The sequence below is a fragment of the Xenopus laevis genome, chromosome 2S (assembly GCF_017654675.1).
Source record: "Xenopus laevis strain J_2021 chromosome 2S, Xenopus_laevis_v10.1, whole genome shotgun sequence".
Taxonomy (NCBI): domain Eukaryota; kingdom Metazoa; phylum Chordata; class Amphibia; order Anura; family Pipidae; genus Xenopus; species Xenopus laevis.
Window position 1 is genome coordinate 32,496,569 of NC_054374.1, and position 26,815 is coordinate 32,523,383.

The window sequence follows — 26,815 nt, forward strand, 5'->3', positions numbered from 1 at the left end:
AGACAAATGTGTAATGAATGTATAGGGAAAAGTTGCTTAGAACTATGTTTACTTTAAAGGTATGGAGATCAAAGTTATCAGAGGAAGGCTCAATCAGAAAACCAAGGCCCCAAGAATTCTGGATAATAATGTCCTATACCTATATCCAAATGTCTCCAGGGATTTCTGCTCATGTTTATACTGATCATTGATATACATTCAACCCACATAAAATCAAAGATGCCCTTTAATCTCACTTTCTCTGTATCACTGACCAGAACGATTAAGCTTTTAACTACACAGCTCAAAAATAAGATCATTCAAGGTGAACTTTACCTTATTATAAATACGTTGTCGGTAGTGTTGTGGGTAGTGATATTATAACTTGTTTTATTTTTTAACTTTTAAGATTATTATTCAAGAAGCCATCTTATTGCTTGAGTCGCCAACTCTATTAAAATGGTTTAAATGACAGACTAAAAGCTGATTGGAAGAGGGCTGAATTAGAAGGATAAGTAATAAAAATATTAATAAAAATATAGATTATAACTAGCACCCAAATATAATTTTATACAGGTATGGGATCCGTTATCCGGAAACCTGTTAACCAGAAAGTTCCAAATTACGGAAAGGCCGTCTCCCATAGACTCCATTATAATCCATTATAATCAAATAATCCAAATTTTTAAAAATGATTTCCTTTTTCTCTGTAATAATAAAACAGTAGCTTGTGCTTGATCCAAACTGAGATATAATTAATTCTCACTGGGAGCAAAACCAGCCTATTGGGTTTATATTAAGTTTACGTGATTTTCTAGTAGCAGCATCTGTTTCACTAAGAAGAAGTGTGAATTTAAGACTGGCAGGCAAGACCCACCTAAGTGTACGGAACACAGTCTGGAAGGGGATTTAGGAAGAGTTATCATTTTATCATGGTGCTCCCCAAACTCTTGGATGTTGCTCCCAGTGGCCTGAAAGCAGGTGCTTATTTTTGGATTCCAGGCTTGAAAGCAAGTTTTGGTTGTATAAAAACCAGAAAAAACAGGTCTACAGCCAGAGTCTCCAGTAGGCTACCAATCCACATAAAGGTTACCAAATAGCCAATCACAAGCCTAATATTGCAACAGCCAGAAACATTTTTCATGCTTGGGTTACTCCACAACCCTTTTAACATCTGAATGTTGCTCATGGGTAAAAATAGATTGGGGCCGTGCCTTAGAGGCTTTCACAGGAGGGGATCCATCCCAATCTGCACAATACTGCTTAATATTTGCTATACCACAATGATCATACAACATCACTGTTGTACAGAGTACCAGAGTATCTATTTAAAGTTACACTGTGTAAATAGAACCCCTTCCATTCTAAAAATCACTGGTGCCTAATTCTTTTAGATATGATATATATATATATATTTTGAGAGTTACAGTTCAGCAGGCTCAAACCCTTCCTCCCAATTCCTCAAGGTCCCATCAAGTAACAGTTCTCCCAGTCAGCAGCTGTGTGCAAGAGGGAGATTCAATGCCCCCAACACACACTTTTACCCAAAACATGATCTGAAAATACACATTAAAGTGATGGGAGAATTCACGACTGAACCAATTATTAAAATAAAAATTAAATTCAGAACAATTAAGTACAGCATAACAGTTCCCATCAGACTGGGTTTATGTAGTTTTCTCTCACTCCTTAAATATACAGTACTGTGGTTTAGTCTCATCGCCTATTTACAGATGGAAACTATACAAGATGCTGTTCCATACATATGTATCTGTACTTGAGGTTTCTCTACATTATTACATTGCCACGTGTGAGGTATGAAGATGTACAGTATAGACGGATGATTGGCGCTGCTCATTCCTGGAGGCTGTGGTGTTTCTGTGATGTAGTTACTCAATGGGAATGTTTTTCCAAAAACTCTTTGAGCCTGGTGGGATAGTCTGTCATTATGCCGGTAGCACCCAAATCAAACGCTCGTTTGTATTCCTCTTCATTGTTTAATACCCATATGTATACCTGCACAGAAAAAAAAGAACACTTATGATTTACAGGTAAGAGTTCCGTTATCTGGAAACCTGTTGTCCAAAAAGCTCTGAATTATGGGAGGACTGTCTCCCTTAGACTCCATTTTATCCAAATTTTTCAAAATGATTTCCTTTTACTCTATAATAATAAAACATTGCCTAACCTTTGGCATCCTGAGTGATATTGACTCTCCTTCTCTTTTGATGTAATCAAGACAAAGATTTCTATGATAGATAGTTACAGGGTTTACCAAAGTCTAAAACGATTCTGTATACCTATTGAATGGTTCTGGAATAAGTCAAACAGTTTTGGCTAAGTTTTCTAAATGCTAGAAATATAAAGCAGAACTGGATGTTTTGATCTAATTTATTCCAACCCCCCCCCCCCAAAAAAAATAAATACAAAATCTCCCTGATGTAGAGAAACTAGTCTATGAAAAAAAGAAGTTTGGAGATGAGTTTATTCTCATTCTATGGGGCAAATTTACTAAAGCGCGAAGAGGCTAACGCTAGCGCAAATTCGCCAGCGTGACGTAATTTCTTTACTTCGCTGATTTACTAACGGGTGCTGGCGTACATTCGCTAGTGAAGTGGACCTACTCTAGTGCTACTTCGCACCCTTTATGCCAAGCGAAGTAGCGCTATGGCGAAGGGACGTAACTACGCTAATTCACTTACTTGCGCATTTTACTGAACGTTACCTCTTGCGCCAGACTTTCCTTCGCCACCTCAGACCAGGCGAAGTGCAATAGAGTAGATGGGGCTTGCTTCAAAAAAAGTTTACATTTTTTTTAAGCCCCAAAAAACGCTGGCGTCTTTTACTTTTTTAAGGGTGATAGGCTGGAAAAGATCGTAAATTTTTTTGGGGGTACCCTCCTTCCCCCCTACATTTCCTAACATATGGCACCTAAACTATACAGTGGGCACATGTATAGGGCAATATAACAACTCTATTTTATTTTATGAAGCTTTCCCAGGCTTGTGTAGTGTAATGTATTTGCTGCTACATATACGTCCATTGTACTTTAACTTGGCGGCGTATGCAAATTAGGCATCACTAGCGTAACTTCGCTTTGCTTGACAAATTAACGCTAGTGCAACTTCGCTACCTTTTGCCTCCCTGAGCGCAACTTCGTATTTTAGTGAATTAGCTGCGCCCTGGTGAAGTGCGGCAAAGGCTGCGCTAACGCAACTCCGCAGGTTAGTGAATTTGCCCCTATATGTCATTTTACAGTTTATTTAATTACATCTGTGTACTAAAACTTTGTGCAAGTGTCGCATATAATAAGTTTATCTGGGAAATTAAAACCCGCCAAGATATGAAACCCGTCAAATGAACTCTTCAAGTAGAGGATATTTTTCAAGAAAATGCCTAGAAATATTTTACATTTTTTCCATTTGTAATGCTTATTTAACAGGTTTGTCTCTGATTGTTCTTCTAATGACAGAATACTGAAGAAGGGAAATAAAAATAAAGTGGTTAGTGTTGTATGACCCCTACCATTTACAAAAATATATAGTATATAGTTGCATGCATATTCAATCCCAATTCCAATAAATTTTACCCTGAAAAGGACTCTGCAGTAACACTTAGGGGGTTATTTACTAAACTCTGAATGCAGAAATCACAAAAATAAACCCCGAGGATGGAAAAGTCCGAATCTGAAAATCCGGCATCTCAGACCTGCCGAGGTTGTATATAAGTCAAAGGGAGAAGTCCCAATGATTTTTTGATATGTGCTGGGTTTCATACAATACCCTGACGTTTTTTGGGTGAAAATTTCCCCAAAAAAATTGTGAAAATTGATGAAAAAATCGTGAAAATGTAATAATAAATAAGCGTTAAAAAACCTGAGCGGAGTTTGTAGTAGAAAATATTGAGATAAATTCGGACTTTGTTAAATAACCCCATTAGGATTCCCTATTTTCCTCTACAGGTTTAGTGTGCATTTTCTGTGAAACAATCATACTTTACCTGAATCCCTCGTGCTGTCAGGTGATCAAACAGCGCCTTTCTCATTATTAATCTGAAAAAGAAAACATATATAGTTAATATTATCTTGTTCTTTGGGATATAAAGTCTGGAACTCGATGTAGACCCCAAGCGCCAGTTCTGAAAGATTCATTGCAAGATTAACAGGATACTTCACCTTGAAATTAACTTATAGTATGATGTAGGCAGTGATATTCTGAAACAAGATGCACTTGGTTTTAATTTTTTTGTGTTTTGTCAAAAAAATATATTTAGCTTATTGTTCAGCAGCTCTCCAGTTTGGAGTTTCAGCAGCTATTGGGTTGCTAGGGCCCAGATTACCCTAGCAACTAATCAGTGGTTTGAACGAGAGCCTATTTGCTACAGTGTGAGAAAGATCACAATTCAAATGCACTATTTTCCGTCTGCAGTCTCTTCATGCCATAGAGTTTGATAAAATTTCGCATACTACTCATCATAATGTAGGGTTGACAATTTGTATACATGTTCCGTTCATCTTGCTGCCTAATGACATGTCAAGGTTAAAGGGATACTGTCATGGGAATTTTTTTTTAAACACATCAGTTAATGTGCTGCTCCAGCAGAATTCTGCACTGAAATCCATTTCTCAAAAACAGATTTTTTTATATTTAATTTTGAAATCTGACATGGGGCTAGACATATTGTCAGTTTCCTAGCTGTCCCAAGTCATGTGACTTGTGCTCTGATAAACTTCAGTCACTCTTTACTGCAAGTTGGAGTGATATCAACCCCCTTCCCCCCCTAGTAGCCTAACAACAGAACAATGATAGCAGCTCCCTAAAACAAGATAACAGCTGCCTGGTAGATCTTAGAACAGCACTCGATAGTAAAATCCAAGTCCCACTACGACCCATTCAGTTACACTTAGTAGGAGCAACAACAGCCTGCCAGAAAGCAGTTCCATCCTAAAGTGCTGGCTCTTTCTGAAAGCACATGACCAGGCAAAATGACCTGAGATGGCGCCTACACACCAATATTACAACTAAAAAAAATACACTTGTTGGTTTAGGAATTAAATTTTATATTGTAGAGTGAATTATTTGCAATGTAAACAGTGTAATTTAGAAATAAAAATGACATCATAGAAATCATGACAGAGTTCCTTTAATATGATTATAAATGTAACATTTGAGGCCATTTTCAAAGGTCAGCATGGGAACCATTATTCAGAAAGTTCTGAATTATAGGAAGGCAAAGGCCCAACAGACACCATTTTAATCAAATAATTCAAGTTTTTAACAATGATTTAATTTCTCTCTGTAATAATAAAACCTTGTCTGTGATCCCAACTAAGGTATAATTAAATGAATCCTTATTGGAGGCTTAAATGATTCTTTAGAAGACACAAAGAATTAAACAAAGATCCAGTAAACTCCAGGTCTAAAGCATTCTGGATAACAGGTCCCAAATGTGTGAGGTGAGGCTAGCAACTATCCTTTTGTAGGGGCATAAGCTAAACATTGAGCTAAAGTGAGTCCTTGTCTCCCTCAATCACATCTTGTGTCATATACTCTTTCTCCTCTTAGGTTGGAATATCTTTTAGGCAGGGCCCCCTGACCTCTTGTATTGCATATTGGTTGTATTTTTCAATGCAATCTGTATGCTCAGTGTTTACTACCATTTACTGTATAACGCTTGCTTTGATTTAGACAAATCCACAAGCCAAGGGCTAAGCTCTACGATACTGTCCTGCCCAGTGTCGGACTGGCCCACCAGGATACCAGGAAAACTCCCGGTGGATCCTCCTGCTTCTAAACATTTGGCCTATTTCACGGCCATTCCCTATTTCTATGAGAATAAAGAGGCTAAACAGATGGAATATTAGATTATATTATGTAAAGAAAATAGACTAGGAGAATAGAGGTTGAGTGAGGAGAAGAAGAATAATAATACTGAGAGTGGGCCCCTGAGTTAATGTTTTTTGGTGGGTCCCTGGTGCTCCAGTCTGACACTGGTCCTGCCTGCAGCTCTAGCTTGACTGTAATGTGAGGAAGAATATATACTGCCTTCATAGCAGACAAATAGTAGTTCCTGTTTGCTAGGAGCATGAAGGTTAAGGTCTGTGTGTACTTTGAAGTAGACATGATTCCCAGATGTGCTACCCTGGTCCATCAGTCATAAGAATGGATAAATAAAAACACCAGCCTTCTAGAGGTTCTTAAGGATCTTTAGGTAGAACCCTTAGGAATATAAGTTCCAATAGAAATACAAATGTGTGTGCCATAGAGCTTTTTCAGTTCATTAAAATGAGGGGGGTGCTTCTATACCAGACTGATTGTAGGTCCTAGGAAATTTCCCTTTTGCCTATCATGAAAATTTAATATAAGCTTCATCATACTGAAATAAGAAACTTTTTAAATACATCAATTAAAAATTCTGTTTCTGAAATAATAAAGTTTATCTTCACTATTTCTCTCTCAGCATCTGTTTCTCCTCATTCTCTCTTCATTCAAGAGTTGGGTGTCAGATGAATGATCCAATATATCTTATAGGGGGGCTCCTTTTGCCTAGAAGATGTATTAGAGCTCACTCTATTAAAATCACCAGACATCATGTCTCTCTACATGCAGAATGTGTGCAAAAGGCAGTTATTTTGTTTGTACTGGAATCAGTTATTTGAGTGAGCTCTAATTTATCTGCTAGAAAAGGGAGCCACCCTGTAATATATATTGGATCATTCATCTGACATCCAGTTGCTGCATGAAGCGAGAATGAACAGAAACAGATGCTGAGAGAGGAATAGTGAAGATAAACTTGATTATTTCAGAAACAATGTAGAATTTTTAATTGATTGTATTTACAAAGTTCCATACTTCAGTTTGAGGAAGCTTATATTTAAGTTTAATTTTTGCGATGGTTTCCCTTTAAAATGGCCCTGCACCAAGTGCGTGCCAAGAGGTAGTGGCCCACACACAGTTCTATATCACCATAATGTTTTGGTACTCCAAATGTGGCAAAGCAAGTCTTTTTCTGATGCTTTCATTTTGGAAAGGAGAATCCATTCACTAGGAAGATTATTAGGCAAAAGCAAGAGGCCTTGGGCTGAATGTGACCTTCAATCAGACTTTTTATATATAGCCTTATCCTGCTGTCCTTTTATTATAATAATCTGGCACACACACATTTGGCATATTGGATAACAGGAAAAAGTTAGACAGTACTGTACTGATGTATCAGGGAAAACTAGTACAAAGACCATGAAGCATCTGTGCTACTTACGCGTCTGCAAGCCACACCACAAACTTGTGACTCCGGCTCATTTTGGACAGATCCTTAAGCCTGAAGAGAAAGAAAACACATTAAAGGAATGGTGCACCTTCAAGATATCTTTTAGGGCAGAGACAGACGAGATTCGGGAGATTTAGTCACCCGGCAACAAATCGGCTCTTCTTTGGGTGACTTATCTCCCCGAACTGCCTCCCCGCTGGCTAGAATCGAAATCGCCGGCGGGATGGCACTCGGAGTGCTTTGTTTTCCAAAGTTGCCTCGCGAGGAAACTTCGGGCATCTTAGGAAAACAAAGCGCTCCGAGTGCCATCCCGTCTAGCCGTGAATCTAGCCCTGAATCTTCTCGTCTGTCTCTGCCCTTAGTATGTTATAGAATTCTTAGCAACTGGTTTTCATTTTTTTTCTTCTGCTGCCTTTCAGCTATCAAATGGGGGTCACTGTCCTCGGGAGCCAAAAACTATTGCTCTTTTAGGCTTTATTAGTTAACTTCCTATACAGTCCCTCACCTATTTATATTTCAGTCTCTCATTCAAACCACTGCCCGGTTGCTAGGATAAATAAGGCCCTAGAAACCAGATAGCTGTTGAAATACTAAACTGGAAAATAGATGTAGGAAGCATAAACCTAAATAATTAGAAAACTACAAAAAGAAAACTAAAAAAAAAAGACGAACAACTGCAAATTGTATCAGTATCTAGATCATATTAAAGTATCATTGAAAGGTGAACAACCCTTTAAATAGGGATGCACCGAATTCACTATTTTGGATTCGGCTGAACCCCCAAATCCTTCACTAAAGATTCGTCCGAATACTGAACCGAATCCTAATTTGCATATGCAAAAAGTCAGGGTCGGAAGGGGTAAACATTTTTTACTTCCTTGTTTTGTGACAAAAAGTCACGTGATTTCCCTCCCTGACCCTAATTTGCATATGCAAATAAGGATTTGGATTCGGTTCGGCAGAAGGATTCGGCCGAATCTGAATCCTGCCGAAAAAGGCCGAATCCCGAACCGAATCCTGGATTAGGTGCATCCCTACGCTTAACACAAGGGAAACTTTCTAAACAGGAATTCAAAAGGCAAATCATTTGGTTCAAAATAGTGCCCTCTTGCTTTCCTTAATTTTGACTTGATTGTTTTGATGGATCAGTATTGTAATGCAAAAAACCAAAAGACAATGTATGGTGGATAACGGTGTTTTTTACGATTGTATTAATTAGTATTTGCTTAAATTTCCGTATTTTCCTGCATGATAATATCTGTCAATTCAGAAATGTGCCACAGCTCTACCTCTAACAATAAAATAATGGGGCTCAGGGGTTCTGTGACCTCTGTGCAACCTCCTAACTTGTTTAAATCCCTGAAAGTAATCCCAAGGGCTGCTGCTTGTCATTGTGTGGCAGAATGTGGCTGTTGGTCACAGCCTATTGGATAAAAAAACAACAGTTCAAACCCAACCAGATATATACCTGTATCTGTCCCCATACTCATAACGGCCCTTGTGGACTTGCAATATTGGCTCATGAGGGATCAGCATAAGAAGGTTTATGATGGAGGGATGTCATACTTGCTGGTGTGTCTTACTTACTTCATGATGATAGAAGGCATTGGAATCTCCAGAAATTGTTCTCGAATAGGAAAGAAGGGCAAGAGTCCAGTGTAAAATAAACCAACCAGGAGCAAGACCCGTTGAAAGCAGAAGAGCAGAGGGATGTCACAGTTCTAGAAAATAAAACAAAGTTTTGAACAGTTCTTGAAACAGGTCTAGAAATAAAGGGATTAAGGTATACTGCTTTTGTGGCTTTATCCCTAGAATGATCCCCTGACAATATTGCTCTGAGTACTTCCAACGTTGAACCAAAAGTCCATGGCACAAGTCTTAGAAAGCCGAGCTTTGTTGCAGTGTTATTTCATGTCAAATCTGCAGAGGAAGATATTTCTGATGTTGTTCCACAGTCACCATAGTGAAAAACTGGTCCTGTTGTTGAATTTGATCTAGAAGCACAACTGCAATCTAATTAACTTGAAGACAGTCCTGTGTGGCTGCACCTCTGGGACTGATCTATCAATAGGAATGGAATAATTCTGTATATGCCTTCACCCTGCAGCCAGTGCTGGGTTTATCCAGGAGAAGAGCCAGTAATACTAAGGGGGTTATTTTTCAAAGTCTGATTTTATCTCAACATTTTCTACTACAAACTCTGATCAAATCCACTCGTGTTTTTCACGCTTATTTTTTAAACATTTTCCAGAAAAAAAAATCTGATTTTCACGATTTTTTCAGATTTTTCACCCGAAAACTCAAATTTCTTATGCTTTTTTGCCTGAAAACGGCGAAAACTTCGGGTATTGCACGAAACTCAGCGCACATAAAAAAATTTTTGGGACTTCTCCTATTTTATATGCAACTTCGACAGGTCTGAGATGCCAGATTTTCTGATTCAGACTTTTCCATGCTCTGGGTTAAATAAATTCCGAAAAATTCGTAATTTTTTAAGTCTGATTTTATTAAAAAAATTCACTCATTTTTCGGAGTTTAGTAAATAACCCCCTTTATTACTCAAACAAATTGACAGTTATACTTGGTCATATTCTTGAGCATAAGGAAAGCAATTGTTTGGTATAAAAATAATAACTGGGTAAATAGATAGGCTGTGCAAAATAAAAATGTTTCTAATGTTGTTAATTAACCAAAAATGTAATGTATAAAGGCTGGAGTGACTGGATGTCTAACATAATAGCCAGAACACTACTTCCTGCTTTTCAGCTCTCTTGGTTTTCACCAGGCAGTAACCAATCAGTGACTTGAGGGGGGGCCACATGGGTCATAACTGTTGCTGAATCTGAGCTGAATGCTGAGGATCAATTGCAAACTCACTAAACAGTTATGTCCCATGTGGCCCCCCCTTGAAGTCACTGACTAACTCAGAGTTAGAGAGCTGAAAAAAGCAGGAAGTAGTGTTCTGGCTATTATGTTACACATCCAGTCACTCCAGTCTTTATACATTACATTTTTGGTAATTAACTATATTGAAAACATTTTTATTTCGCACAGACTACCTATTTATCCAGTTTTTATTTTTACACTTAACTGTTCCTTTAAAGCAGAACAAAACCAATTTCTATAACTTAGCCCTCTGCACAGACTTTCCTTTCCCAATCTGACCTGCACCACGCACAAAACCTAATACTGCCCTGCTTGTCCATAACCGTCAATACAACACAGAGTAGCACAGCATGGTTGGCCGCTACCATCTCTTGCCACTTGCCAGCATTTTCCCAGTAGCAGCCAAGATCAGAATTGAATAATATGGTGCTGATTTCAACTGCACATGTTCCTGGTTGGCGACTGCCACTGGAGAGCTAAGAAATGATACGAAGTGGCCAGAAATGGAGCCTGCTTCACTATTCTGCATTGTATGCAGGTAATCTGGGCAGTATTGGCTGAAGTAGCTCAAGAGTTGGGTCATTGCAGGGATGTATGATATATACTTGTGTTTCCTTGTCCTTTAACCTAGTATCTTTCCAACAGTGTCATGTAATTATATTGGCCACTGCACCATAATGAGTGAAATGAGCATAGAGCTTCACAGTGCATCTCTATTGCTACACACACACGCAGTATATTATATATCTCTATCTATACTCACCTCCCTGTGGCATTTCTGCACAATGTCGTAGTCTGCATTGCCCCACACAGTCAGATGTTCTCTTTTATATTCCCTCACCAGCTCAGAGACCTGGGGGGATACAACAACACATGTTAGTAACATTTCCTCCCACAGGTTTCTCTGAAAGGTTTCCTTACAATAAAGCACAATTTGTGGTCTGTGCTGCACTTTGTACTTGTTTCCTAGCTAGCAGAGAATGGAGAGAATGTACTTTATGCCCAACACAAGTACCCAAAGTCAGGATTCCCTCCCTCAGCAGTGTTAAAGGGCATGTAAAGGCAAAAAAATAAAATCCCATTTTTATTTTCTTTAATGAAAAAGAAATTTATCTCCAACATACTTTAATATAAAAAAATGTCAAACATTTTTATAATAAACCTGACTGCATCCATTGAAACTCCCCCTTTGCTTTACTTGCTCTGACTGCTGCAGATAGGAAACGGTTCCTAACTGCTCTGCAGGGAAACAATCATACTTTCAAATGCCCCCCCCCCACCTTACTTACCTTGAGCAGCTTTGTTGCCCTATAAAGCAGCTGGTGACTGTGTAGAGCCAGTGCAGTCTGCATATTCTGATTATTAATCAGTCTTGCTGTATCGGTTATATGGCAGATATTATTTTACTTGTGCTGTTTTGATAATTTATGACGACCCCTAAACTAAACCTCCCAACTGAAGCCCAGACCACACTGAGCGTGTGCACAGTCTTGGTCTTTCAAAGATGCTTAACAAAGTTACAAGTTGGTGACCCACAGTGGCCAACTTTGAAAGCATAAATCATTTGTTTAATTAGGCTTGTGGTGCAGTAAGTTCATGTTTATGTTTAGTATACAAAATACAGCATTTCTAGAATTATTCTATTTTAGACTTTAGTTCTCCTTAAAGCCTCCTGTTATGAACCCGGTACCTCAGTGGGATCTTAATTTGGTGTTGGAAGGTTTATGTGATCCTCCTTTTTGAACCGCTGGAAAAAGTGGATATAAAACATCTATCCTTCAAAGCAGTTTTTCTTGTTGCCATTACCTCTGCAAAGCTTTGGCATGCCGAACCTTATATTCATTTTTTCAGAATCGGGTCATCTTAAGAACCCTGCCAGATTTCAGATCTAAGGTTGCTTCTGAATCTAATATTAACCAATAAATTATTTCACCTGCATTCTGTCCAGATCTGCAATTTGAAGAAGAAAAAAGATACAATTCCTTGGATTTGTGCAGTATTCTTATCAAGAACTGAAGGTTTAAGAATATCTTAAAACCTTTTTTTTTTTAAATTTATTGTGGAAAAAAATAAGGGTATGGCAGCCTCTAGACTTACCTTGGCTAGGTGGATCAAATACATGCTATATATGTCTGCCAACCATTTACCTCCACCTCTTCTAAAAGACAAGACTCAATGCCAAAGTTCAGAGGTTTTGTTCCCTCTACAGGAATGATCATCCATGGGAGCAAGATGCAATGTGATCACATGGGACTTCAATCTAGTGTATATTTTTCCACCAATCCCAATGATCTGCAAGGTGGTCAAGAAAACACAGCAAGACCAGACAATAATCCATAGCGATTCTTCCTTTTTGGCCAAAGAGAATATGGTTCTTACAGATAATGCCAGGGGAATTATTGGATCAAGGACCACATCTCTCAGAATTAGAAACATTACTTGGACCTGAAGTGCTTGAGACTGCCTGGAGGTTGACAGACCCCTACTAAACACTTCTGGTCTTCCGGACAAGGTGATTTGTACACTACTCCATTCTAGCAAGTCTTCAACTTTGAACGTTTAACTTCTGTTTTGGTGTATCCGCTTCTTGTTGCCTTTTTTCTACTCTGTATAGACAATTGGGTGGTATATATATTTGCTCTAATGCTCAAATACTATGTATATTGATGTTTTTCTGATATTACATTGTTGCAATTGCCACATTAACTTTATATAAAGATACATTTTTATGATACCACCCTTGTCTAATGAAAAGTTATTCTGAGTGGGCATACCTAACATACTGAGTAGTGTATATTAGGTTACTTGATGCATGGGTAACCTTAGGTTTTTTTGCACCTCTTACCATACACAGCGATAATATTTTTCTCCAAATTGTGTGCCCTCCATTGATCTATATTATTGCTTATAGTAGTACTGCCTGAACTCTAAAAACCTGACAGCACCAGGTATTTGCAATAAGCATTCAGCCCACCCAAAGAACAACTAAGCAGTACCTTTTTAACAAGAATGTTGTTATTGACTTTGATGTCTATGTTGATCGGTGTGTCTGGAAAGGCTTCAAAAACATCTTTCAGCAGCGGTATGCGTTTGTCCTCTCCACCTTGGCAGCAGCAATCTAGAAAAAAGATTTCAAGTACTTCATATTAGGCTTCTATTTAACCCCTACAAGAACAATGTAAACCATGAAAAAATGGTTTAAGATAAAAAAAAAACAGGAGTGGGTTTATCGTGGATGCTGTAATGTCACAGCTGCATCATGTCATCACCTTGTGTTTCTTAAGGGAATTGTTCAAGGTAAAAATAAAAACTGGGTAAATAGATAGCAGGAAATAGTGTTCTGGCTATTATGTTAGACATCCAGTCACTCCAGCCTTTATACATTCAATTTTTGGCTAACTAGCTATATTAGACACATTTTTTATTTTGCACATACATTTTTTATTTACCCAGTTTTTATTTGTACACTGAACAATTCCTTCAAAGAAGAAGGAAAGACAGTTTATTGCCAATAGATTAGCCACAATAGTGCAAGCTATAACACTATATTTATTCTGCAGAATGCTTTACCATACCTGAGTAAACAGCTCTAGAAGCTTTCTCTGTTTGTTTAGGATAGCAGCTGCCGTATTAGCTTGTCTTAGCTTATCACTTCCTGCCTGAGTCTCTCCTTGTTCACTCATAGCTCTGGGCTCACATTACAGCAGGGAGGGGGAAAGGGAGGGGTAGAGGGAGAGAGGAGCAAACTTGCTCAAGCCCTAGCCCTGGAGGTTTATGCTGAAAACAGGAAGTCTGATACAGAAGCCCATGAGTACACAATAGAAGGAAAGAAATGCTGTGTTTCTTTTGACAGAGGACTCAGAGCAGCATTACTTTGAGGGTTTACAGGTGTATTTATACAGACCTTTCTGATAAAGCTTACTTAATTTTAGCCTTTCCTTCTCCTTTAAACACAGCAGCACCAGGTGATGGGTGAACTATCACAATTTTTTTTTATATTTTATTATATTTCTGACCTACTAACTTCTCAAACATGTAGACATAGTATGGTCAATGACCACACAGCCTAAAGGTGGCCACACACAAACACATACATAGTTTGGCAAGGTAGCCTGGATCTGGGCCCTATTCAGGCATCCACACACTGAGCTCTATCAGGCTGATCTGATTGTTGGCCATAGTTCCATCAATTGGATCATGCAGCAGGCCCAAGGATTTTCAAACCTGCCTAAATAATATAACACCTTAAAGGGCATGTAAAGGCAAAAAAGTAAAATCCCATTTTTACTTTCTTTAATGAAAAAGAAACCTATCTCCAATATACTTTAATTAAAAAATGTGTACTGTTTTTATAAGAAACCTGACTGTATGCAGTGAAATTCTCCCTTCATTTACTGCTGTGGATAGGAATTGTCAGATGGTCCCTAACTGCTGAGCAGGGAAACAATCATACTTATGAACAACAGGGGGAGCCCCCGCCTTACTTCCCAGCCATGCAGAACTCAAGCAGCTTTGTTTATGATGATCCCTAAGCAGCCCAGACCACACTGAGCATGTGCGCAGTCTTAGTCTTGCAAAGATGTTTAACAAAGTTGCAAGATGGTGACCCCCTGTAGCCAACTTTGAAAGCATAAATTATTTGTTTGATTAGGCTTGTGGTGCAATAAGTTCATGTTTATATTTAGTATACAAAATACAGCATTTCTAGCCTTATTCTATTTTAGACTTTACATGCCCTTTAAATGAGTTGTTAAATACATTCCAATATGGTAGCGTTATTTTAGAAGCAGTTGAGCAAAGAATGTCTATTACCTTTCTCAAAGGTCACGTCCAGTTGGCAAAGATAGGGAGGCAGGTCCTGCAAGACAAAGATACACTTTATTAACATATGCATCATTTTTCCATTGCTGTCAGAATTTAATTTAATGTTTAGGACTGTCTTGGCATTGCTCTTATAATCAATTCCAGTTCCATTAATTACCAGCACCCATGGAAAATATCTAGCAAATAAAGCAATCGGGCGCATTTAATGAGTGTTGCGCAGTTACTGTTCATAATAGGGATGCACCGAATCTAGGATTCAGTTCGGGATTCGGCCAGGATTCTGCCTTTTTCAGCAGGATTCGGCCGAATCCTTCCGCCCGGCCGAACCGAATCCTAATTTGCATATGCAAATTAGGGTGGGATGGAAATCACGTGACTTTTTGTCACAAAACAAGGAAGTAAAAAATGTTTTCCCCTTCCCATCCATAATTTGCACATGCAAATTAGGAATCGAATTGGTATTCAGCTGAATCTTTCACGAAGGATTCGGGAGTTGGCCGAATCCAAAAAAGTGGATTCGGCGCATCCCTAGTTCATTATCACAATGAAAAACTAAAAGGAATTCCTGCTATGTAAAGCGCAGTGTTCCCATTCCAAGCAAGTCCATGCGCAAGTCAGTGAAAGGTCTGTTGACCTCCAAATCCAGTCAGGATATTCCAGTACAATTATATACCGCTTCTGAACTCACAAGCAGAAAAATGTATCCATTTAATCACTGATATACCAAAAATAATCAGTTAAATATTTTGTCATTCTAATGTAAGCCCAATATTTAATTATATAAAAAGAAAGTTTTTTTCCCCCAGTGAAAGTCAGCGCGTACTCCTTTGCGCAGGGGAGGGTGCTTTGCGCAATGTGGCCAACCGGATTGTCTCACTTGTCTGGGGCGCACTTGTACATGTTTGATCTCGCTTGGAATGGGAACACTGGTTGGCATTGCCCGTTACTGAAATGTATTGTAATATGATATGTGTGGGTCCCTACAAATTCTGCAATCTCAAACACATAGGGACACAAACTTGACAGCAGAATTGTTTTATTTTAGTGGAACTTTTGGACTTATAGCGGAGGGAAAGCACAAATAGGGGGCCAGTGGAAGGGGCCGCAAGCCTTTGGTCATTACAGCAGGTCTGCTATTTATAGAGGGGAACATTATACACAGCAAACTATTTTACCTGTATGTGCAATTTGTTTTCGTGAGGCTGACTGTAAGAGCATGTCTGCATGAAGTCCTTAGTGGAAAGACATGAACAATCCCATTGGATCCTAGTTGTTACATAGAAGTATTCTAGTCCTGGGCCGGAACTAGGGGGTAGGCGCACAGTTGCACACCCGCATCCTTGGTTGCGCATGGTTACGCACAGGCGTCCTTGGTTGCGCAAGGTTACGCACGCGCGTCCTTGGTTGCGCACAGTTACGCACACGCGTTCTCTGTTGCGCACGCTTGCGCTCTGCTGCGGCAGGGGCCGAAGTGGGGGCCTGGGCCCGGCACTGTAATCCATTGTACTGGACTTGGCATAGTTCTTTATATTTAGTGTGTGTGGGGTGGATAGATTTCATGAAGGCCACGACTAGAGAAGAATGGAAGATCTTGCATGGTTTAGGGAACTAGCTCTGGATGCAAGCACAATCTAAGGCTTGGGGCAATCAAAATACTAGATGGATAACAGTAGGATAACGTTGTGATGCTATTTATGTGCCTTACTTTTTACCTATGGCATAACGCTTCAGATATTTCGGGTTAGCTTTTGTATACCAAAGTGCAAAGCAGAATTGTGGCAGCTGTAGAATCTGTACACTAAGATGCAGTTACATGTATTTGTGCAGCAACACCTCCCCATTTGCTAACACCCCTCCTTTCATCATGTCCATCAATTTCTGTCAGGTGCCAGATAAAAAGTCCAGCATCTCATGTCAGGGGTATGTGGCAACCTGGAAACCTGGACAGGGCTTAACCCTGTAGATATAGATATATACATCAAAGCAAATCTAATATCTGGTGTGTGAAAGGTCTGTTGCAATGAAATTACCTCCAAATCCAGTCAGGATATTCCAGTACAATTATATACCACTTCTGAACTCACCAAGCTGAAAAATGTATCCAGTTAAATATTTTGCCATTCTGATGTAAGCCGAATATTTAATTATATAAAAAGTTTTAAAAATGTATTTTTCAAATTAGAGTTCCCTAGTGAGTCAGCGCGTCCTCGTTTCCGCAGGGAAGGGGACTGGGTTCAATGTGGCCAGCCAGGTTGTCTCACTTGTCTGGGGCGTCCGGCTGGCATTGCCTGTCACTGAAATGTTCTGTAATGTGATATGAGTGGGTCCCTACAAATTCTACAATCTCAAACACTTAGGGACACAACCTTGACAGCAGAATTGTTTTATTTTAGTGGAGCTTTTGGATTTATAGCGGAGGGAAAGCACATATAGGGTGTCACGCACCCAGCCCCTCCCCTGCGCAAGGGAGGACGCGCTTGCTTGGCTGTGTGCAAAGGAGGACGCCCTGACTTTCGCTAGGAATTTGAAAAATATATTTGAAAAAAATTAATTTTTACATAGTTATATATTGGGCTTACAGCAGTATGACAAAATGTTTAATTTCGGTATATCAGTGATTAAATTGATGCATTTTTCAGCTTGATGAGTTCAGAAGTGGTATATAATTGTACTGGAATATCCTGACTGGATTTGGAGGTCATTTCATTACAACAGACCTTTCACACACTTGCACATGTTTGATCTTGCTTGGAATGGGAACACTGCGCTTTACATAGCATGAATTCCTTTTAGTTTTGTATTGTGATTATGAAGAACTGTAACCCAGCAACACTCTATATTAAATGCGTCTGATTGCTTTTCCATGGGGGCTGCTAATTTTTAATGTCTTATAGTACTATTCAGTTTCTTTTATTAGATGGAAACAGTGAAACTTACTTTTACATGTGTTCTGGTGGGGTATCTTCAGGATTCACTAGTAAATCAGATATTATTTTCGCAACGGAGAACGCGTGTGCGTAACCGTGCGCAACCAAGGACACGGGTGCGCAACTGTGCGCCTACCCCGAGTTCCAGCCCAGGACTAGAATACTTCTATATGCATGTGATGTTACTACTCAGTGAGTTTGCAGTGCTGGAAGGACACACGGAGAGAGTAGGTGTAGAACACTGGGTAGAAGGATAAATCATAGGTCTGGGCAGATGGCTGTAAGTCACACTGATTTAGATCATATCCAGGTTGCTTATTGATCAGATATAAATTACAGAATGAAACTGATTAGGAAATCCATAGATTGAAAGATTGTCTACAACGTGTTTTATTGAGATAAACTCTGGGAGTTTGAAGGATTGATAATCTCAGTTCAGAAGTGGTATATAATTGTACTGGAATATCCTACTGGATTTGGAGGTCATTTCATTACAAAAGACTTTTGCCGCACTTGTACATGTTTGATCTTGCTTGGAATGGGAACACTGTACTTTACATAGGGGAAAAACACATTTTTAGAGGGGAAAAAAACTATTTTTTTTTCAAATTTATTATGCTCTGAAGCTGTTAAAAATTCGAATCAGAAAATACTCCAGCTAAAACCTGTCAAGATCATGTAGAAGCCAATGGCAGAAGGTCCCTTAAACAATTGGAAAGTTTTTTACCGTCAGGATTTTTGATAGTTATGAGGCCAATTGAAAAGTTTTTTTTAGAATTAGCCATTCTTTAACATACGAAAACGTAAAGGTGCACCAGCATTTGTCTGCGGTTATTGGCACAGGGTACATTTGGGCTCCAGACATAACAGCAGCGCTGACTTTTTGTTTCATTTCACTGGCAGTCAGAGGTGCCAATAAACCTAGAGCCCAGCAATAACAATGATAAATGTTATGAATCCACCGCACCCTGTGTTCACTTTCACTGCTCTGGTGGTGATGGCCCTCCATTGACCCGGCCTGTTCCCTTAGCAAACGATTTTTGAATGGAAGTGGATGGGAGGATGGGGAACGGATTCGGTTCAAGATTCGGCCAAGATTCAACATTTTTTAGCAGGATTTGGATTCTGCCAGGGAAATCTCGTGACTTTTTAATCACAAAACAAGGAAGTAAAAACTGTTTTCCCCTTCCCACTCCTAATTTGCATTGCAATATTTAACAAAATTCCAGAGCAGGTGTTAGCGCTAACCTTTTTTTAGCAGTGTTCTATTCAGCAGCGAATGATTTTATATTGTGAGCAGCGTTAAACATTCGCTAAAAAATCTTCAGAAGGGCCCGGCGCACTCCAAACCTTTTTTATTGACTAACATGTATGCCTAATGTGGAAGTAATAGAGCAAATGAAAAAGTCTATTCAGGTATGGGACCTGTTGTCCAGAATGCTCGGGACATGGGATTTTCCAGATAACTGATCTTTCCATAATTTGGATCTTCATACCATAAATCTACTTGAACAATATATAAACATTAAAAAGCCACGAAATGCGTTAAGCCTATGGTTCTTTAAATGTTCCTACCATGATGTGCCATTTTTAATGAATTAATAAATTTTTGGATTTTTATTATAACACTCGACTTCATTCCTGTGGTCCTCCGTGTTTCTGCATACAAATATCCTCATAATGAAATGATTTAAATATCCTATATTTCACAACAGGCCTGAAGTATTGTGTCTTTATCTTTCTTTTCCAAGACCCTTCTAATTTACAATGGGGGGTACGTGGTTCCCTATATAAGTGGTGCTTTTCTGGTTTAAAAATGTGCTGTTTCGAACTTAAAGGGATCCTGTCATCAGAAAACATGTTTTTTTCAAAACGCATCAGTTAATAGTGCTACTCCAGCAGACTTCTGCACTGAAATCTGTTTCTCAAAATAACAAACAGATTTTTTTATATTCAATTTGGAAATCTGACATGGGGCTAGACATTTTGTCAATTTCCCAGCTGCCCCTGGTCATGTGACTTGTGCCTGCACTTTAGGAGAGAAATGCTTTCTGGCAGGCTGCTGTTTTTCCTTCTCAGTGTAACTGAATGTGTCTCAGTGGGACATGGGTTTTTACTATTGAGTGTTGTTCTTAGATCTACCAGGCAGCTGTTATCTTGTGTTAGGGAGCTGTTATCTGGTTACCTTCCCATTGTTCTTTTGTTTGGCTGCTGGGGGGGGAAAGGGAGGGGGGATGATATCACTCCAACTTGCAGTACAGCAGTAAAGAGTGATTGAAGTTTATCAAAGCACAAGTCACATGACTGGGGGCAGCTGGGATATTGACAATATGTCTAGCCACATGTCAGATTTCAAAATTGAATATAAAAAAATCTGTTTGCTCTTTTGAGAAATGGATTTCAGTGCAGAATTCTGCTGGAACAGCACTATTAACTGATCCATTTTGGGAAAAAAAAATTCCCATGACAGTATCCCTTTAAAGGGATAGTAGCAGCAGTAACAGATACTGCTATATGTACAGTGTAACAGGAGAATGGATAGCTATTCTGTCACAGTATCCATTTTCCACTTTTGCAATCATGTCAAGTTGCAACCCCCATTAATCTGTCTGTGCATTCACAGCACTGACTTTAAACTTTGCCATAGAAGCAGCAATAACAAACATAATTTTTTTTTTTTTTTAAAGGGCATGTGGAGCTTTTAAAGTGGACCTGTCACCCAGACACAAAAATCTGTATAATAAAAGTCCTTTTCAAATTAAACATAAAATCCAATTTCTATTTTTTATTAAAGCATTCATAGCTGTAGTAAGCTCATTTAAAAATCTCAGATGTCAATCAAATATTGTCTGCCCCTCCTTTATGCCATGGGCATAGAGGCGGGGCAGACAATTACTTTCACTTTCCATTCAGCACTTCCTAGATGTCACTGCTCTCCCCACATTCCCCCAGTTCTCTTCACCATTTAATTGTGTAGCCAGGGCATGGGGATGGACATCAGGTCCCCCATTCTGCTGCACAAACAAGATTCTGAGATGATGCAAGTCTTGCCTTAAAAACAGTGTCCACAAAATGGCTGCTGCCTGCTTGCTATCATTTTGAATTCCCAGACTGAAGGAAACACAATTCAAATAATTTATACGCTGTAATTAAAGTTCATTTTGCTTAACTAATGTGATAAAATAGGATTTTGAATAATTTTTTAAAGGGCATGTGGAGCTTGTTTTGGGGGAAATACAAGCTGGATTTGGATGCTGGTAGCTGTACATTACAGTGAAAGCGGTAGGAGTTGTACATAAATGTGAAGGTGCTGGGAGTTGTAACAATGAAAGTACTGACAACAGACACTCGTCAGATACTGAAGGGATAGGCAACAAAAGGGAGGAATCCCTGTGTGGAACCAAGAAAGGGAGTCCTGTGTTTGGTGAGAAAAAATGTGCTGGGAGTTGTATGAAAGTGAATGTACTAGCGTTGTTAGTAAGATTTCCACGGTGCAGGGGTTATAGAGCGAGCAATGAAACGTGTACAGGTATGGGATCCGTTATCCAGAAACCCATTATCCAGAAAGCTCAGAATTCCGGAAAGGTCATCCTAATAGACTCTAGTTAATCCAAATAATCCAAATGATTTAAAATGATTTCCTTTTTTTCTGTAATAATAAAACAGTAGATTGTACTGGATCCCAACTAAGATATAATTATTCCTTATTGGAAGCAAAACCAGCCTATTGGGTTTATTTAATGTTTACATGGTTTTCTAGTAGATTTAGGGTCAGGGCACTGGCACACAGGCAGATTCAGGGAGATTAGTCGGCTGCAGGCCCAGACTGGCAATCTGTGGGTTCTGGCAAATGCCAGAGGGGCTGCTGTGAGGTGCCATAGAAAGTCACACCTTCTTGGGCTGGTGAGGGGCTGTTTGGGCCCGTTTGTGGGCTGTTTGGGCCTCTGTGTATCTGAAATGGCAGGGCCTATTTTGATTCTCAGTCCAGACATGGTCGGCGGGATGACACTCAGAGAGATTCATTTCTGAAGTCACCCGAAGTTTCCTCGTGAGCCAACTTCGGAAAATGAATCGTTCCGAGTGCCATCCCGCCAGCAATTTACATTTTAGCTGGGGGAAGGCAGGGGAGCCAGTTCGGGGAGATTAGTCGCCCCGAAGAAGAAGAGATTTGTCACCAGGCGACTAATCTCCCAGAATCTGACTGGGTGCCCTGTCCCTTAGGGTATGGAGAACCAAATTAAGGAAAGATCCCTTATCCGGAAAACCCCAGGTCCTGAGCATATTGGATACCAGGTCCCTTACCTGTACTAAAGAAACAGAGGAGGCAGTTTGGGCTACGATTTATGAATGAAAGCAAAGATGCTGGGAGTTGAGAAGGTGCTTGTTTGAACTAGGTGGCAATTATCTGATGTAAAGCTATAAAGAAAATACGTGTGGATTATAATGAATGCTTTACCAACTGACCTTATACAGGGTTGGCCTGGTACAGTCTCTAATGTCAGTGTCAAATATATCCTGCAATCCTACAATAATGTGAAATGGTTCAATAAACTGCTCCACGAAAAATGTTAGCCCCATGAACACCATAACCACCATAGAAACCATACTGATGGAAGGAGGGGAAAATTTACCCTGAAAGGGGTTGTTCACCTCTGAGTTAACTTAGTTTGATGTAGAGAGTGATATTCTGAGACAGTTTGCAAATGGGTTTCATTTTTTTATTATTTGCACGTTTTGAGTTATTTAGCTTTTTACTCAACAGTTCTCCAGTTTGCAATTACAGAAATCTGGTTGCTAGGGTCCAATTTACACTAGCAACAATGCATTGATTTGAATAACTGGAATATGAATAGGAGAGGCCTGAATAGAAGAGGAGTAAAAAAAGTAGCAATAACAATACATTTGTAGCCTTACAGAGCATTTGTTATTTAGATGGGGTCAGTGACCCCAATTTGAAAGCTGGAAAGATTCAGAAGAAGGAGGCAAATATTTCAAAAACTATAAAAAAGACTAATTGGAAAGTTGCTTAGAATTAGCCATTCTATCACATACTAAAAGTTAACAAAGGTGAACCACCCCTTTAAATCTACCCTTAAATCACATTATTGCCAGTCTCCTACTGTATTGGTATCAAAATAATGGCTTTTGGCAGCTGTGTTTGTCCTCATTAGTTGTTCTGATATTCTTCACTAGTACTTGTAATTTGGAGGATAATGCATCAGTAGACAATTGAGCGTTAAGTGAATTACCCATTTGGAATTGCACTTATTACTGATCAATTAAAAACATTAAAAACTGGTTCTGCATGGGGAAAATTAACATTAAAAATGTATAAAAAGAATGGCATCACAGTGTTTGTAAACCTGATTTTCAAGGTTGGACTGTGCTTTACAGAAATACCACACCAAGAATTATCAATTATACATTTTATACACATTACATACACAAACAATTTAATATTAATTAAAGAGAAGTATCTCCCATTAACAACATTCCATGACTGCAATTCTAGATTCCACTGAGCTTTTCTAAAGTACAGGGAAAGAAGGAGGAGGGAAGTGTAAATTACTGGAGGGGGATGCCAAATGTTAAAGCACATGTAAAGGCAAAAAAATAATAAAATCCATTTTTTACTTTCTTTAATGAAATAGAAACCTATCTCCAATATACCGTAATTAAAAAAATGTGTACTGTTTTATAAGAAACCTGACTGTATGCAGTGAAATTCTCCCTTCATTTACTGCTGTGGATAGGAATTGTCAGACGGCCCCTAACTGCTCTGCAGGGAAACAATCATACTTATGAACAGCAGGGGGAGCCCCCGCCTTACTTCCCAGCCATGCAGAACTCAAGTAGCTTTGTTTGTTTCCCCCTGTAGAGCAGTCGGCGACTGTGTAGAGATTTGTATTGGATTTTATTTTGGCTTTACATCCACTTTACAGTTTCCAACTTCAGACGAAGAGACAAAGATCATGGAGCCATATTTAAACAGATAAACTTGGATTTTATTTGGAAAATTATTTTGCTGCAGCCACTGGTTCTGCAGAGTTGGGGAAAGTTTCTATTAAACAATACACAAAATATAAAATCCAATATTAGATTACTTGACAACACAGGACCCAGTGCAGTCATTATATTCTGATTATTAATCAGTCTTGCTGTATTGGCTTCTGGCAGATATTATTTGGCTTGTAGTCAGGGACGCCATCAGGGGGGGACAGGGGGGAGAGTTGTAGGGGGCCCAAGGGCCAGGCCCCCAATTAGCCGGGCCCCCCATCTTTCTGAGAGCTGCTGACTTCGGGAAGGCATGGACGTTTAAGGGGCCCTGGCCACCGATTTTCTTATAATGTGGGGGGGGCAGGGAGAAGAGCTCAGCCCGGACCAGCCCACCAACCGCAAATGGGGGTGCGAGGTTGGCCCGAACCCATGGGTATCATGCCGGCATGCACATCACTATTGACTTTTGATCATTTATGATGATCCCTAAGCAGCCCAAACCACACTGAGCATGTGCACAGTCTTGGTCTTGCAAAGATGTCTAACAAATTTACAAGATAGTGACCCCCTGTGGCCAACTTTGAAAGCATAAATCATTTGTTTGATTGGGCTTGTGGTGCAGTAAGTTCATGTTTATGTTTAGTATACAAAATACAGCATTTCTAGCATTCTATTTTAGACTTTACTTCCCCTTTAAGCATGCCCAGTGATTGTAATCACTTACCTGATACCTCAGGACAGTGTTTATGTTAGCAGAAAACTGCACCAGCCCAGTGTACTTCTGAGTGAAGACCAAGGAGCGATCCTTTTCATCCCCTTCACCTTTCTGCAATGCCTGGGACAGATACATGTGCAGTAGAGAGGAAATGTTTTTTGTTTTAATAATTGCTTTTCTCTCTACTACGCATGTGTGCCCGCATGAAGAGAGAAGATGCAGGTAGAGATTCACTCCATTTCTGAGAAAAACCTTGGCCCAGCGCAGTTGAAGTAGCACCAGCCTGGGGTATCTGCTAAGTGGTTACAATTACGGGGGGGGTACGAAACATTTGGCACCCCCAGTGATTTTCACTTTCCGTCTCCTTTAACTGCTTTATAATATATAATTATATATATGCACTTGCAGCGCTTCGATTTCCGAAGTTGTCTCAAGAGGAAACTTCGGGCGACTTCAGAAATCGAAGCTCCGCAAGTGCATTGGCGTTTTGGCATTATAGCCGGTTGAAGACAGGGGAAGGCAGTTCGGGGAGATTGTCGCCCCGCAGAAGAGGCGATTAGTCGCCAGTAGACTACATCTCCCCGAATCTGCCTGTGTTATCCATTGTGTATCCTGTGCTTGAATGGCTGCCTCCATGGCTACATAGAAGCCTGTTTATATAAACAATAGTAGTGTTTTTGAAGCAAATACACTAGTTTTACCAGTGCAGGGCAACACTGCATTATACTGTCATTCCTTTAAGACACTTTCAGTTTTTGGTGTTCCTATTACTTTAAGTTTTTCCATTCATTATTGCACAATACAAGTCACTTTTATATGGCTCCTCCTTACCATGGCTGCTTTAATTACATGTTGTAAGGCTCGCAATAAAAGAGATCTGAAGTTTGACTGCATGTGTGAGAGAAGACCCATATTGCCAAGAGAAATAAAGTATAACTTACACAGTAGTTCAGATCTGGTATGTTGATATTGACACCGGTTGACCTCTTCAGGTTCCCATCATGTGACACCACAACCTGTTCATCTTTTGTGAGGTGGCAGTCAAGCTCTAGCATATCTGTCCCCAGGCTGACTGCACTACAAGGTGTAATAAATAAATAGTGCACCTTGGTTACTAAGTGGCAACATAACAATGTACATAATGTAATAAACAACTATTAACTGCTGGGGCAGCACTCAATCCATTGCCTAAGTGTCCTCTGAATGGCAACCCAATGGCATACACATTAGGGATGCACAGAATCCAGGATTCGGTTCTGGATTTGGCCAGGATTCTGCCTTTTTCAGCAGGCCAAACCCCTAATTTATATATGCAAATTAGGATTCGGATCCAGTTCGATATTCGGCTGAATCTTTCGTGAAGGATTCGGGGGTTCGGCCGAATACAAAATAGTGGATTCGGTGCATCCCTAATAAACATAAAACCAGAATCTTAAAAGTAAGGCATTTAAACTTAAGGGCACATTACTAATACAAGTACAATGTGCACAGTTTGCAAAAAATAAGCACTATTATCCTGGAATCAGTTATTTGTCAGAAAACTAGCATACAGACATTTTGTTGCAGTGCATCGGATCGCGACAAAAATGCTCGTGGAGTCCTAAACTATATTGGAAAGGAGGAATAACTACATGGAGTGGCATGTCTTGAAATGTCCCCCCTATATTGAATTGGCATGGGACAGCTAATTTAGCAGCCCTGACAGTAAAATTTAGTCGTATGGTATGGGACCTGTTATCCAGAATGCTTGGGACCTGGGGTTTTCCAGATAATAGATCTTTCCTTAATTTGGATCTTCATACCTTAAGTCTACTAGAAAATAATGTAAACATTAAATTAACCCAATAGGCTGGTTTTGCTTCCAATAAGGATTATTTATATTTTAGTTTGGATCAAGTACGAACTACTGATATATTATTATAGAAAAAAGGGAAATCATTTTTAAAAATTTGGATTATTTGATTATAATGGAGTCTATGCCTTTCCGCAATTCAGAACTTTCTGGATAACGGGTTTCCAGATAACAGATCCCATACCTGTACAAAACTGCTGTCTGTTAGAAAGCTAGAAGGAGGGTGTAAAGGCAGGATTAGGATTAGATTATATAGTATTATACACTGGTAAACCTAATAATTCTGGAACAGAAATGTATTCAAATATCATGTCACATGGTTTTATAAGGGACCAGCTATGCCCAACCAAAGAGAAAATATGTTTTATG

General features: G+C 39.4%; 1 protein-coding gene across 1 annotated transcript in view; it reads right to left on the reverse strand.

The window, feature by feature from the left end:
* Nucleotides 1-1,616: 1,616 nt before the first annotated feature.
* The window catches only part of LOC108709326 (lysophospholipase D GDPD1), a 47,941-nt gene continuing 22,742 nt past the window's right edge, over nucleotides 1,617-26,815 (reverse strand). Inside the window, exons 3-10 of the mRNA XM_018249066.2 lie at nucleotides 25,536-25,671; nucleotides 14,944-14,989; nucleotides 13,128-13,249; nucleotides 10,895-10,984; nucleotides 8,833-8,966; nucleotides 7,237-7,296; nucleotides 3,979-4,030; nucleotides 1,617-1,995 (exon numbers count right to left, since the gene is read on the reverse strand). Of these exons, the coding sequence (XP_018104555.1) occupies nucleotides 1,873-1,995; nucleotides 3,979-4,030; nucleotides 7,237-7,296; nucleotides 8,833-8,966; nucleotides 10,895-10,984; nucleotides 13,128-13,249; nucleotides 14,944-14,989; nucleotides 25,536-25,671 (763 nt within the window). The 3' untranslated portion in view covers nucleotides 1,617-1,872. The remainder of the gene's footprint in view (nucleotides 1,996-3,978; nucleotides 4,031-7,236; nucleotides 7,297-8,832; nucleotides 8,967-10,894; nucleotides 10,985-13,127; nucleotides 13,250-14,943; nucleotides 14,990-25,535; nucleotides 25,672-26,815) is intronic.